General features: G+C 39.5%; 3 protein-coding genes across 4 annotated transcripts in view; 2 read left to right on the top strand and 1 right to left on the bottom strand.

The window, feature by feature from the left end:
• Nucleotides 1–16021, bottom strand: part of LOC149968657 (uncharacterized) — a 365051-nt gene that overhangs the window by 89839 nt on the left and 259191 nt on the right. The gene's annotated exons all lie outside the window — the stretch shown is intronic.
• LOC149968665 (uncharacterized) overlaps nt 1–16021 on the top strand; it is a 384171-nt gene that overhangs the window by 321068 nt on the left and 47082 nt on the right. The window lies entirely within an intron of this gene.
• LOC149968668 (uncharacterized) lies at nt 1660–7761 on the top strand. 2 transcript variants are annotated; one of them, XM_090154947.1, is made up of 4 exons: nt 1661–1702; nt 2731–2844; nt 2925–3056; nt 6060–7761. In XM_090154947.1, exon 4 carries the CDS (start codon nt 6128–6130, stop codon nt 7739–7741), a length of 1614 nt encoding a protein of 537 aa, XP_090011073.1. In that variant the 5' UTR covers nt 1661–1702; nt 2731–2844; nt 2925–3056; nt 6060–6127; the 3' UTR covers nt 7742–7761. The 2 variants fall into 2 exon arrangements, with proteins under 2 accessions (XP_090011074.1, XP_090011073.1); XM_090154948.1 differs by lacking the exon at nt 2925–3056 and having other exon boundaries at nt 1660–1702.

Genomic DNA, 16021 nt, shown 5'->3' with positions numbered 1-16021 from the left:
GCACCGCCGTTGCTCATTTATTATTTCTCTTTTCGTCGACATAAATACGGAATCGCAGGTTTCAGTAAAGTGCGAGATGAATTCTCACAATATACAATTTCTTGGTTCAACTTCTTGTAGAGCGGTTGCCAATGATGTACGATTTCGTGACTGATGGCTCGTGTTATGGTATGGTAGTAATTTCTCTATTGCCTCCCGAATCGAAGGCAAGGAAGGCACCAGTTTGTTCTCGACTTTCAACTTCCGTTCCGAGATAGTCCACGAGCTCCATATCATCCCACAAGACTTGCCTTTTCTTTTTGTCTGGTGAACTCCAAAATGAAATCTCGTACAAGTCGTTTTTCAGTATGGTTCGCGATAGAGTACCATACGTAACCGATCCAACACCCAGAGTTTTTAAGCTTCGAATCTCCACTTGAAGAGCATCGTAGAACCTTCGCAATGCCGTTGGAAGCTAGAGGAACATTTAGAAGTTGTCGGAGTTTCTGCTGCGCTTCTGATTTAACTTCAATGATCCGATCCATGTACGCAAGAGAGTCCTCGATCTCCTGGTCCAGATCCTCAACGTTAATTATAGCGTTTTGAATCTCCTTGTCGTACTGCTCCAGAAACAGCTCCTTTTTTCCGCTTTGATTCAGCAGTTTCTCAATTATAGCTTCGTCCGCCTGTTGATTCGTTACTTCCGCCTCCAGAGTGTTTACCAGCCTGCTCATTACGCTCTTTATTGTTCCTCACATCCTGATCAGTCGATCCGCCATGGTCCAAGAAAGTATCTGCTGCCCAGCAATCCACAAGTTTCAACAATCCCGGGTTTCGGCAGCAAGGGGGCGACAACTCAGATGACTAACTTAAAAACTTGACTGGTTATTTAGCACAAGTAATTGAAGAGGCATACGTTAAGTAAAAACAACACCGGTTTATTTACAACTAGATATAGTCGATAGTGGAAAGAATGGAACGCCAGTCTGGCGGATATTTGCACCCTACCCATTCAAGGATATTTCAAACTAGTCGGGGTTAAAAAGGGGGAATTTCGCAATTTTGTTGCGTAAAAGCGAAAGATTCCCAAAAAGTATGTTTCATTTTCCTTGATTTTAATCTTAAATAATGGGCAAAGTTTTTGTGTTTCAATCATGTAAGTGACCATTGTAACTATGCACCTTTACGGAAGGATGAATTTATTCCCTACCGAAGAACTCACATGGGCGGGAAACCCTTCCAGTGTTATCAGTGTAGCTACGCGTGTGCAAGTATGGGTAATTTTATTAACCACAGAAGTGCACCACACTCTTAGGGAGCAAACGCCCCCAAATCCCCTAGTTGCTGGCAATAAAACTTGACAAGTTCACCGTCGAATTCATGCTCCATCTGGAAATGAAATTAGCGATTCCTACTGTCACCATATAAAAAAGCATTCAAATATTTTAACCGCCGAAAACTGGGTGTAGAGGATATCTTAGAAAGAAGTAACACCGTGATTGGTTGGCTTTAGATCGTAGTACAAGCATGCGCATTAACGATTTTTATGTTTTTATTTTATTAAACATAGCTGTCCTTCGAAACATATTAACGATCGTATCTTACAGGGAACACTTTGGACTGTAAGTCTGGGATACGAGAAAACGTTATGGGAACATCTTGACCGTGCCCCAGGAAGGGTATCAGGCTATCAGTCGGCCGGTTTTTAGAGCACAGTCAATAGGTTAAGTAACTTAAGGTTTGGACCTTTGGAAATTTTGAGCTTGGCCGAGCAAGAAATTCCCTATGGAATTTTATATGCTAATTTCATGGGTCCCCCCTATGAAAAATTTTGAAGTTTGAACTTTTGTTATACCCATGCCAAAAGTGGTCATTCAATGTTAAAATTGGTTAAAATGGACCAAATTGGACAATTTGAACTGTGAGTGGTCAAGATAGTCAAAAATGGTCATTTGGGTTAGAAGCGTCAACAGTGGTAAAAAATGTTCAGTTTGAGATGGGAGTGTCTATAATGGTCGAAATTAGTCATTTGGCGACGGGGCTGTCCAAAACGGACCAAACTGGACCCATTGAATGACCACTTTTAACCATGTTTGGCATGGGCATAACAAAACTTCAAAAATTTTCATAGGGGGGACTCATGAAATTAGCATGTAACGAACACGGTACTTTAAAATCGGAGTAATAAAACACCGGAAAAATTCAAAAAAAGTGGTGGCACTGCTGAAAATACTACAAAACTCAATTAAAAAAGCGGAGTGAAAAATATTATATAATATAATTGAGCGAAATATCAATGACGTAAGCTGACCCATAAACCAGCATAGAATAGAATTTGGCACGTTTTTGGGTAAGCTTACGTCATTGATATTTCGCTCAATTATGGCGCTCCCAGAATAAAAATAATTTTTAACGATAAGCCATTTAAAGGTGTATAAATACCGTTAATTTAATTAACCTCTCCCGCGTCAATTATTATAAAATTCGAATAGAATACTACCCTATGCCGGTTTATGGGTAAGCTTACGTCATTGATATTTTGCTCAATTATGGCTCTCCAAGAATTAAATTAATTTTAAACTAAAGAGCATTTAAAGGCGTATAAATACCGTTAATTTTATTATTCTCTCTCGCGTCATTTTTGAGAAATATGAACCCTAGCACTTATTCCCCATTTCGTTTTCCTGTAGATTAGACCAAACTTCCTTTACTGCGTCGCGTTCCCAAGTTATCCAAAAATTTATTTTTCAGAATTTTCGTTCAACCAAATTGACGTTGTAGGCTTGTAGCCGTAAAGTTTAAAGTTTCCCGGAGCTTTGTCCGAGGACGGTCAACAGTTCGAGGCTTTGTTTGTCTGTTATTTAGGTAAGTTTTATATTGTAAATTTATATTATTATTTTATGGAATATACGTTTTATGATTATGATGGTTTATAATTGTTTTAGTGTCGAGTGTTAAGTATGGTCTTTAAGTTGGTTTCGTACGAATCGTATCTGAAATTTTAGAGATTTTGGGCCTTTGCAACGTTGGCACTTCCCCGGAACGGGACCTACTAAAAGGCATACCAGTTAGCCAAGGTAAGAGCGAACTTGGCCAGCTTATACATATCGTTTTAACTTCATTTTCTCGCGAAATATTTTGAATGTTTATCCATTTTAACGACATTTTTATTCAGTTTAAATTTCTTTAAATGTTGAAATTAAGTTAACTTAATTTAAACTTAACATTTAATTGTTTTACTTAATTTTCGACTATTTTTCAAAGGGCATACCTGCACTTAGAGGGTTCGTCACTTCAAAAATCTCAAAATATTAATTTTAAATTAAATATAATAATCTGATTTAAATAAAAAAAATCGATTGATTTGATATTAAAAGAAAACCATAAATGCCAACTTCATGGGGCGCATTGGCGGGGTTTTTGAAATTTTATGAAAGTCACGAAAAATAAATATTAAGAACTAAACACTTTCCCTCCGGGCGCCTCCCTAGGTGATTGTTTGTACTCCCTGCCCTAAGTTTGTGTGGGTGTGTTTTTTTTATTATTATTATTACTTTTGTACTAAATAATTTATAAAATATTTCTTGAATAAAACCTAATTTTAGGTAATATTAAGATATTCGCGCTCCGTTTGCTTCCAAGCCCAAAACTCGAGACAAAGCGGTATCGGATGATGACGGCTCCTAACAGGGGCGTGCCGATGTTTTTACGAGAGGGGGGCAAAAACAATATTACAAGCACATTAGAGGTGAGCGGCCGCAACACTTTAAGCGGGCTCAAACGCCCGCGGGCAAAAGTCCCTATGGGCAAAATCCCTGTAAATGATGTTTGAAAAACGTGAAACGGGTCATATTGGCTACGGGCTCTTGCCCTTTTACAATATCCGGCTTCCTCCCGAAAGGAATGTTTTTTATCAAATGCAGGCCCCCAATGGCGCCCGTAAGAATAAATTTTGCAGGCCGATTGACCCGAAATAAGTGCGCGCCGTGCCCAAGAACCTGCCCGTAGAGGTTTGTAGGGTTCTAGCCCACGCCTGAAATATCCCGCGGGAGTAACAACGTATGCTAACATACGCTTGTTTCAATGAATTAGTGAACCTGCCCTTGCCCGCTTTTATTTTGACCGATTGGGAGTCCGCCCGCCCGTGTTTTCAAAATGCAAGGCTTTTATAAATAGTACGGTTGGTAAGCTATCAAAAATGATTAACCACAGCACTTGATGATACAAAAACGAGACTTATCACTAATGTTCTACAACGTATTTCGAGTTAATTTAGAAGTAGACCCCAATGAAAAGTATCTTAGGATTAAAAATGGCGGCTAAAGATATTTTTAATTGAATGTATCTTAGCCGCTACATACGATACCGATTACCGCGCCATGTCATACCTCAAATGAAAGGTCTTTGCACGTATTCTAATTCGTCATTATTACATTTGCCAAGAAATGGTACAGCTTTGCTTTTAAAGGCCAAAATGTGTTTTTCAACCATCTTATGATCCCACACTTAGTTTCTCTAACGCAAAGCTATAGTACTTCAATTTTTTTTTACTTACCGTTCCTAATTACGTACTGTAATAGCTTTATTTTAAGGTATTACTCATCACTATACCTTAATAACACAAGCAATTATGTTTAAACGCACACCCCCCTCCCTTTATATGAGTACGATTTATAGTGATCGATGCCCGTCTTACACGCAAAACATATTTTATTTTAAAAGAGTAGCTTCAATCTTAGAATTAGTTTACATATAGGAAGGGGATATAAATCGGAAAAATAGTGAAGAATTTTTTAACTATTTGAATTTATCAGTTGTTTCTTGGTAAATTGGTTAGATCTTGGACGTCTGAGTCCCTAATATCCGGTGTTTCAACCCTGGAGTTGTCTGAGTTACAAGCGCGTCGGCAATTACTGCAGAGCATTGAGCATCGTACTCCTACACAATTTCGAATACCACAATTTAAATGAAAATAACCACCCTTCTTATCTTAAAAAAACAATTTCGAATACCACAAATTAATTGAAAATAACCACTCTTCTTATCTTAAAAAAACAATTTCGAATACCACAAATTAATTGAAAAAAACCACCCTTCTTATCTTAAAAACAATTTCGAATACCACAATTTAAATGAAAATAACCACCCTTCTTATCGTAAAAAAAAATGGAATACCACAAATTAAATGAAAATAACCACCCTTCTTATCGTAAAAAAACAATTTCGAATACCACAAATTAAATGAAAATAACCACCCTTCTTATCGTAAAAAAAAATTTCGAATACCACAAATTAATTGAAAAAAACCACCCTTCTTATCTTAAAAACAATTCGAATACCACAAATTAAATGAAAATAACCACCCATCTTATCGTTAAAAACAATTTCAAATACCACAAATTAAATGAAAATATCCACCCTTCTCATCTTAAAAAACAATTTCGAATACCACAAATTAATTGAAAATAACCACCCTTCTTATCTTAAAAAACAATTTCAAATACCACAATTTAACCAAGTACAAGAGCTGCTGTTGGAAAATGGATGTCTGTCGGTGTGTAGTTTATTTAAAATGTAAATCAAAAAATAAATAAAATTATTTTGAAAAAGTTTGTTGAATTCCAAAAAACCCCTGTCATTGGCAGATCCATTGAAAGTTCTTTATCCACACTGCATTGTTGCCATCTCTTCATTATTTTAACATCTTGAACAAAAATCTAGTTAATTTTTTATTTATATTCAGTAAACAGTAATATTGGCCGCCAAATAAAATAAAATTAATTTTTATCCTCTTTCGTTAACTTGGTTAAAATATTTTTATTTACATAATCAGAATGTTTAATAGATTTAAAAAAAACATACATCAATTTTAAAAGTACCGGTATTAATATAAATGGTTAAATACAGTAAATCATATATGCTGGTTGTTTTGTTTGTATCCAAATTTGGCTACTGATAAAGCTACACACTCTTTTTTCGTGTCATCATTGTGGCTAATTCGACTAACTGGCGCCCAATGATAAAGTTGTTCGGCCGTTCTGATTTATTTTCGCTAATATTTTAATTTTAATTTGTTTTAGGCCTTTGTATGAGCAACACCAGTTCTTAAATCCAAAAAGAGCCTTTGATTCAGACTGAAACTGGGAAAATGAGCAGCCGAGAAGAGAAGACGCACAAGTGTTCAGAATGCGTCTACGCAACGAAAAATATGAGTCATTTTATAATCCACAGAAGAACTCACACGGGCGAGAAACCCTTCCAGTGTGACCAGTGTAATTACGCATCTGTGAAAAAGAGTGATTTGAATTGGCACAGAAAAACTCACACGGGCGAGAAACCCTACCCGTGTGGTCAGTGTAACTACGCATCTGAGAGAAAGAGTGATTTTATTCGCCACCGAAGAACTCACACGGGCGAGAAACCTTTCCAGTGTGACCAGTGTAACTACGCGTCTGCACAAGAGGGTGCATTAATTGGCCACAGAAGAACTCACACGGGTGAGAAACCCTTCCAGTGTGACCAGTGTAACTACGCGTCTGCACATAAGGGTGATTTGAATAGCCACAGAAGAACTCACACGGGCGAGAAACCCTACCCGTGTGATCAGTGTAACTACGCATCTACGAGAAAGAGTAATTTGATTTTCCACCGAAGAACTCACACGGGTGAGAAACCGTACCAGTGTGATCAGTGTAAATACGCGTCTGCACACAAGGGTGCATTGATTTGCCACAGAAGCACTCACACGGGCGAGAAACCTTTCCAGTGTGACCAGTGTAACTACGCGTTTGCACAGAAGAGTGATTTTAATCGCCACAGAAGAACTCACACGGGCGAGAAACCCTTCCAGTGTGACCTGTGTAACTTAGCATTTGCACTCAAAAAATCATTGATTTCCCACAGAAGAACTCACTCGGGCGAGAAACCCTCCCAGTGTGACCAGTCTTCTCAGAAGGGGGATTTGTTCAGTTACAAAACCAGACAATCGGGAGGAAATCCCTTCGGATACCGGACCAGACATAAGAAGAGTTTACATCTTCACGAAATAAGACATCATTCTCACGGTATAAAGGCTCACAAATTTCCCACTTGCGACCGAAATCTTCACTACCCAGAAAACCCTCCAAGCTCACCGTCGAACAGTCATCACCAAGAAACAGTGCGCCAGTCCAAGCCACGTCAATCTGACCCTCTGGGAGGTAGATATTGTTTGGTTCGATTGCGACGTTTGACGAAGGAACAGACTGAATCCCTTACTGAAGAACCCCACTGCGCCCACGCCGTGAAAGCGGAAGTTGCCGAGCCGGACGCAGGCCGTTCAAATTTCAACAATGAACTGGTGTTAGTCAACTGCGTTAAACAAGAGCCTTTTGTTGACTTCATCGACCAAGTTTCGATTCCAGTCGTAACGAGAGAAGAGTTGGAATGCCGCCCAGTTGGAGACCATAAAGAGGGTATCTTAATGAACCCAGACCCCCCGATCAAAATCGAGTTCGTTGAATCCCTCACTGAAAAGCCCCACTGCGCCCACGCCGTAAAAGTGGAATTTGCCCAACCTGACGCAGACACCACAACCGTCGACAGAGAAATGGTGTTAGTCAACTGCGTTAAACAAGAGCCTTTTGTTGACTTCATCGACCAAGTTTCGATTCCAGTCGTAACGAGAGAAGAGTTTGAATATCGACCAGTTGGAGACCATAAAGAGGGTGTCTTAATGAACCCAAACCCCCCGATCAAAATCGAGTTCGTTCCCAACGAATAAATTATTTCTGTTCGATTGAAGACTTTGTTCATTTTAATTTCATATTTTATTTTTAGAGAGGCCCTAATTTTAGATTATGGAACAAAATCCCCCCGGACGAAATCCCCCTGTCAAAATCCCCCCTGTCAAAATCCCCCCGGACAAAATCCCCCAGCTGCCGGACAAAATCCCCCAGCTGCCGGACAAAATCCCCCCGCTGCCGGACAAAATCCCCCCGCTGCCGGACAAAATCCCCCCGCTGCCGGACAAAATCCCCCCGCTGCCGGACAAAATCCCCCCGCTGCCGGACAAAATCCCCCCGCTGCCGGACAAAATCACCCCGCTGCCGGACAAAATCACCCCGCTGCCGGACAAAATCCCCCCGCTGCCGGACAAAATCCCCCCGCTGCCGGACAAAATCCCTCCGCTGCCGGACAAAATATATAACTACCTCTATATAAAATTGTTTTCACTATGATAATTCGAGTTTTTTGTCAGGTAGCGGGGGGGATTTTGTCTCAATGCCCTAATTTAAACAATAGCATGGTAGTGTTCGTACGGGGACCCCGACCCCGACCCCGACTGTCGCAAATCAAGTCGGGGTTTTCCATTTTCGGGGTTATGTTTTCGTAGTGTAATTTTAAATTTTCGCGCCGACGCACCCCGCTAAATCCTAAAAATATAAAATAGATAGGACCCTTTTTTCGTGGGCGAGAATAGAGTGATCCGAATGACCTTCGGCTGATGCCGCTGATGTGGTTCTCGCTTGACGCTTGACGCTTGACTCCGACTTGAGTCGATTTTAAGTTTTAGTTTCATAATTGCCGTTGTTTCGGGCTCTCTCAGTCTCAGCTAAGGAGTGTGCAGCTACAACGTTTGTAAATAACTCGTGAATTTATGAAACAACTTATTTAAACAATTACAATGCCTAAGCTATAGACCTCTATTTTAAAATCTAACTATCTTATCTATTTTTACTATAGTCTTAGACGATAATACAAAATAACGGTAAAAAATGCCGCCGATCAGTTAAGTAAAATATTTTCGGCGGCGTAATCGTCAGCCATTTTCGTAATGGAGATACAGGCCGGAAGGCAGTCAAGGCTCCAGATTTCGATAGACTGAAAACGGCCAACTCTCTCAAATGTTTTTGTTTTCAAAACGAAAATTTTGCGGCGTAGCTATCGACTAAGACTATTACTAATAGTCCCTAGGCTCAGAGGCTGGCTTACACAAGATACACTATCTAATCTTAACCAGTAAAATTGGGGTATTTTTTATTATTTTTCTATTCTTAATAAATACAAAGAATTTTCCATCCCCGACCCCGACCCCGACTTGTTTTTCGCGGGGCTAGACCCACCCCGACCCCGACCCCGACTTTATTTTGACCCCGTACGAATACTATAGCATGGTGACCAGACTTCCTATATTTTTTATGTTATCCTTTTATTTCCTATATTTACATCTATTCACCTATATCTTAACCTATTTTCAGCTATAATTTCACCCATGTACAGCTATAGTTTCACCCATTTTCCTATAGTTTCACCCATTTTCCTATAGTTTCACCCATATTTCTAAATTTTCAACCATTTTCCTATAGTTTCACCCACTTTCATATAATTTCACGGCCTTTTGAAAATGAATTTTTAGTACGTGTCATACAACGTCTAGTATATCCGCTAAGTGTACAAAATATTATTAAGTAAGATTCCACGATAGCTACACGGCTTTGTTATTACTGTCAACTTAAAATACAGGGTGTCTCAATTTGCTCGATCAGGCCATTTTTCTCAAAATGTATTTATGCTAGGGTTCCGAAATTTTCAGGGTTTATTTGTTAGGCATGGAAGGCTTTGGTTACTAAATTTCAGAATAATCGAACGATTTTGTGCCGTTTTGGAAAAATTTATTTTTTCACCGGTAGGTGTCACGCAAAATGTTTCAATAGAAAAGTTGTAGGGCATAGTCGAAAGTGTAAAAATAATTTTTGTTCAGTTGAAAAAGACATATTTTTCACTAAGTTTGGAGGTCGGGGGAAAAAACAAGTTGTACTAGCAGGCAATAGCCTTTAACGAATTGTAGGTAACATGCATTTTAGTTATAAGATTTCGAAAAATAAACAAATAATAATTAGCCCAAGGGACAAATGTTTTTTAATGACTTCACAAAATGTTTTCAAAAATGCCACCTTCTGATGCAATGCACAAATATGCACGATGTTGCATATTGCGAAATGCTCCCCGAACCATTTCTGGAGTCACCCGGCGACATGCTTCGATGATTCTTTGTCGTGAATCTTCAACGCTCGTCACAGGTGTTTGGTATACGTAGTCCTTTACGAATCCCCAAAGAAAAAAGTCGAGTGGTGTTAGATCAGGGGATCTTGCAGGCCAACGAACACGACCAGTTCTTCCGATCCATCTTCCAGGAAACTCGTCGTTTAGATATGCAACCACATCACGATATTGGTGAGGTGGCGCCCCATCTTGCTGGAACCAGATGCGTCTGTACTCGGCCAGAGGAATGTCGTCCAACACGTTGGATATTTCATTTTGAAGGAACTCCAAGTAGTTTTGACCGTTCAGACGATTTGGCAGGAAGAACGGGCCAATAATTCTGTCACCTAACAGACCAGCCCACACATTTAAGCGAAACGGCACTTGGTGGCGGTGAGGAAATCCCCAGTGTGGATTATCGTAGACCCACATATGTTGGTTTGGACGGTTGAAAGGCCTATCTCTTCCGAATGAACATTCGTCGGACATCAGTAGTTGATCGTGAAAATCCTGGTGTGCGTCAGCCATGAGGCAAAACCAATTGCAGAAGTCGAGTCGGCGCTGTCTATCACCGTCATGCAGTCCTTTTTGAAGTGTCGCTCGATAAGGATGAAAATGGTGTCTTTTGAGTGTTCTCCAAACGTAGTTTCGATCCAACCATAAGTCAAAACTGGCAGTCCTGACGCTCGCTCGAGGATAGGCGACGAAGTAGGCAAGTATGGTGTTTTCCATGTCGATGTCCTGGAGACCACGACCACGAAACCTCGGATTGATATTACCCCAGTTGTCGAAGTCGCGGACCACTCTAAGAACCGTCGTATGACTTGGTCTGCAATTGGGAAATCTTCGTCTAAATAACTGACTTACTAGAGTAGCATTACGACGACCTTCTCCGTAAAATAATTCTAGCATATGAGCGCGCTGATCTCGAGTGTAAAGAGGCATACTGGACAACAATCGGCCAAGCTGAGATAATGTTTTAACTTTGAAATGTAAACGCTTTAAATACTACTCGGACAATTGATATTTCACGTTAAAAAACAACAAAAGAAAAATAAGCGTACTTTTCGGTCTACAAATCTTTGTTTGATCTTACTCGTAAACCTATGACTTTGCTTTATTGAAACATTTTTGACATGACGGCTTTACTTTTGGCCGGGAAGTTCATGAGCAACCCTGTTACAAAATTTGAAAATAAAATTTTGGTCGGTGGCTCGGTGCCGCCTTAAAAGTTTTAAATTTTTTCAGTGTTATTAAACGTATTATTTGTAAATAAATTTGGCTGTGGTGCATTTAATTATGCATAAATAATAATTTAAAAAATAAAATAACAATAAACTTGTTTAAAATAATTGTAATCAACATTTAAAAACTAAGCCTTTGCACCCCTGTACGTATACGGTAAAAGCTAAATTAGATAATCAATAATCATTCTGGATCGATTAGTTTTTACATATTGAATGTAAGCTATCACATAGTACTAACTATTATTACTAAACATTTTTTTTAAAAGTTAATGGTTTATTTGGTTGAGCTGCATTTAATGTGTACATTGTTTATTCAAATATTAAAATAACCATTATCTTTTTAAATTAATTTTATTTCACTTTTAAAAATTTATGTCTACGCACGCATGAATGTAACACGGTAAGAGCTGCAGTATCAAAAATTCCCAGTAATTAATTATATAGTATCAATTATTATTATTATTGTAATCATTGTTAACTATTGTCAATTATTAAGATATTTACCGTTTCATAAAATTTGGAAATTGGCGCGTCAAAGATAAAAATTAGTATGACATCACTCGTGGGATATGGGAAAGATAATCACTTGATCAGAAGAGATGTGGGTTTAAGAAATATTTCGCTGGCCTGCTTGTTTCTTGGATAAATTGTTTTTACAAGCTTTTTGTCGCATCATGATTGTTATCGAAATAAACTTGTACATAAATGGTAATTATTAGATACGCGTTCTTACAAGGGTATTCATTATCTATTTTTAATCAATATTACGAACTGATCTGTAACAACGTTTTCCCTTGTTCAGTTTCATATTACATAATCACATTGAGTTCAAATATCTAAGTACTAAAAATACACAATGTAAAAAAAACCTATCCTATCAATTTCAATATTAATGACCTTTTGCAAAAATAACCAATTACATTCTGAGGATTCAGTCTGTAAAATTCTACAATTGGCGATTCCAGATGATCGAACGCTGGGTCACTTTTAATGGGGGTGTAAAATAAAACGTTTCGCACAATAAAATCACTGGTACTCGCGCTCTCGTAGCTGCTTCAAGATCATCAACGAATCAACAGATTCCAATAACTTTTTTAACTAGTAGTCTGACAAAATTAGCATATTTAACAAGCTCACTAGAGCCAGTTATACACCTATAGCTTGTTATCTAAACCCTAATGGACAATTAAAAGTCAATTTGACATAAAAATAATACGTTTAGTTGAGTATAATATTTTTTAAACTATTCTAAAAACTATTATTACAGCAAAGTACTGGTCTGTTCTATTTAAAAATAAATACTTTTTATTTTCCAACTTACGGTTTTCTTTTACAAATATAATTTTTAGGCAAAATATGCCCTCTAAGGCAGAGAAAAGGGACAGCTATTAAATGAAAAATGCTTTTATCAAAGCAGTTGTAAGGTTGAATTAAGGAGGAGTTGTTGAGATCTATGAAGGCGCAGATATTGAAAATGTTTAGAATTAAAGAGTTTTGTTTTTGGAATTTTCAAAAGCGAAATATATTTCTAAAACCCTTTCCTTAAATTTGAGCCTTGAAACTGTAACAGTAAACTGAGAAAATTTTAAATTGTAAAGGATAAAATGACAGCATTTAACTTCTATATATATATATATATACTAGCAGATAAGCCCGCCTTACAGGCGGGCCCTCAGCTAGTTGTGTGTTTCAAGGAACTCCACTCCAGTACGCCCCCAACCCCTTTTCCCCATGGGATAATTTCCGTGGCACCCGTTTCCCCACCGCAGTAAGGCCCTTCCGGCCCTTTTCCCCATGTGATAATTACCGTTGTACCCACCTCCCCCTTTTCCCCATGTGATAATTACCGTCCCTCCCCTTTTTTCCATGCTATAATTACCGTGGTACCCACTTCCCAATTTTTCCCATGTTTTAATTACCGTGGTACCCCCTCCCCCTTTTTCCCATTTGATAATTACCGTGGTACCCCCCTCCCCCTTTTTCCCATTTGATAATTACCGTGGTACCCTTCCCCCTTTTCCCAAGTGATAATTACCGTGGTACCCACCTCCCCCTTTTCCCATGTTATAATTACCGTGGTAATCACCTCCCCCTTTTCCCCATGTGATAATTACCGTCCCTCCCATTTTTCCCCATGTGATAATTGCCGTGGAACCCACTTCCCCCTTTTTTCCATGCTATAATTACCGTGGTACCCACTTCCCAATTTTTCCCATGTTTTAATTACCGTGGTACCCACTTCCCCCTTTTTCCCATGTGATAATTACCGTGGTACCCCTCCCCCTTTTTCCCATTTGATAATTACCGTGATACCCTTCCCCCTTTTCCCCATATGATAATTACCGTGGTACCCCCTCTCCGCTTTTTCCCATTTGATAATTACCGTGATACCCTTCCCCCTTTTCCCCATATGATAATTACCGTGGTACCCCCTCTCCGCTTTTTCCCATTTGATAATTACCGTGATACCCTTCTCCCTTTTCCCCATATGATAATTACCGTGGTACCCCCTCTCCGCTTTTCCAATGTGATAAGTTCTGATAACTTCCGTAGTACTCCCCTCCAGTGTTCAGCGATTTGGTATCTAGGTAAAAGATAAAAGATACTAGCTAAAAGATATTTGTATTTAAGGTTAAAGTATCTAGCGTATCTGTTGATTGTTAGTGGAAAGATACTTTTATCTAGTTAAGCTATGATTATCTAAACGTGCTATACTGTTTATCTTCTCATACGTAATCGAGAGTTATATTCGCGTATCGGATATTTCCTCGAACACCTATTAACTTAAAATATAGTTCCCAGTAAAAAGTGATTTTATCTAAAGGTAAAAATATCTGTATCTAGGTAATAGGTACAGTTAAGATATAAATAACGATTCCTATGTAATTTGAGTAGCGACACGAAATTTAACAGAACATTTCAAAGAAGAGCAGGCATAGACAGAATATCAACAAAGCTAACTCAAGACGTTAAATCGACCGATAGGTAGATCCCAACTTTTGGCATTGGGTGAAAACTCGGAACAACTCCTTCCGCGTATAGTTTGAAAGTTCTCTCCCCACTGGATAAACGGGTTTTCCCCTGAGATCTTTGGTTTCCCCTTCCATAAAAACTTGTTGAGGTTAACGATAAAAGTTAGTGTAGGGAGCTGTTGGCTCGAACGCGTGGCCTGCAGGGCTTGTCACCACCCTCCTACGCATTGTAACCCGGCCACCTGAATTAATGGCTTCAACAGTCGCTTGATGACTTAGGCCTAAGGTGGTGCCTTGGGTATTAGCTTAGCTGATTATTATTATTATTATTATTATTATTATTCAGAAAGCCAGTGGGTGAAAATTTGCGTGAAGTGAAGTCCAACTTCCCAGTGGCGTAGCTAAGGGGGGCGGTCCACCCCGGGTGCCACCCGTTTGGGCGAGATTTGGGGGTTACACCCGACCGTGAAAACACAAACTATAGAGATTAGTAAGTAGTTCACCATGATATCTGCCCCGGGTATCACCCATGCTAGCTACGCCACTGCAACTTCCCCCCTCAGGCCCGCCATTATAGAGAGTGCGGGGCCCCTTCTCTCAACGTAATTGAAGGAAAAAAGAGGGGGCGCACCAATAAGTGCCGCTCAGTACGGGGGGAACCAAAACCCCCCGCTAAGTGCGGGATACCAATAAGTGTAGCTAACTGCGGGATCTCAAAACATGTCGCTAAGTAAGAGCAAGTGGCGTAGACCAGGGGTGTTCCGGGTCCAGACTTCGGCCACCCCCTTTGACGGATTTATGCTGGCCCCCAATAAGTACCGCTGAGTGCGGGGCTCTAGGCGGTCACGTTTGTCGCCATTCCCTAGCGCCGACCTTTTTTCCCTTACGTCATATCGTCGACTGCTTCGTCTTCCTTTATGATAGGATAGCGGAAAGATGGAGAAACACTGAACTCAGCGGTAGTCGCCATACTTTCCGTATTAATAGTACCGACACATTTATGCGAAATACTAATTAAATTACATTCATCACTGCAAACGACGATGTCCGTCATGTTAAGAGTAGGTGTTTCTTTTAAAGTCTGACCAGGGGCGGATTGGGCAGGTGGGCTGGTCAGCGTTATCTCACGGGGCCGCGACCAAAATTACCCTTTAGTTCGACTTGGGACCGCAAGTCTTCAGTACCCACTTCACGAAAAAGACGCCTGTCCGCCCCTGAGTCTGACTCTTGTGCTACAAACGTTAATAATGCTCAGTGTTTCTCTCAGAAACGTTTCCTCGGGGGAAGGTAACTAGGCTCAGGGTGGTTTTTACCAGACAAACGTGTGTGTGATGTCCATTGGCAAGCTCTTAACGCCCGGGAGGTAGCCCTTTCCCTCGGAGAGATGCCTGAAAGAAACCCAGATAATGCTTATTCAAACTAAAAACATAATTACCTTCGTTTTCACTCTTTGTACCTGGTATATCTTTTTATCGATGCTTTAATATATAACTACCAAAACAAGAAAGATACAGATAAGGAAAATCGCAGATATAGTCCCTCAAAAAAAAGAGATACCAAAGGGCAATAATTTAGATACATAAGATACATTATTTGCAAACAGATACGGAAAAAAAGGGTATGTGTAAGAGTTTTTTATTTATCTGTGTTTGCCTGAAAATTGGTAGTATCTTTTATCCACAATTGTATCTTGTACTTAAAAAACTACCTAAAAACGTATCGTATATCTACATATCGCTGAAAACTGCTCCCCTCCCACTTTCCAACGCGAGAATTTTCGTGTTACCTTTTTCCCCGCAT

This window comes from Leiobunum rupestre, chromosome 1 (assembly GCF_980474605.1).
Source record: "Leiobunum rupestre chromosome 1, qqLeiRupe1.1.hap1, whole genome shotgun sequence".
Classification (NCBI taxonomy): Eukaryota; Metazoa; Arthropoda; class Arachnida; order Opiliones; family Sclerosomatidae; genus Leiobunum; species Leiobunum rupestre.
The sequence above is the reverse complement of the archived record's forward strand: the minus strand, read 5'-3'. Positions and strand labels throughout refer to the sequence as shown.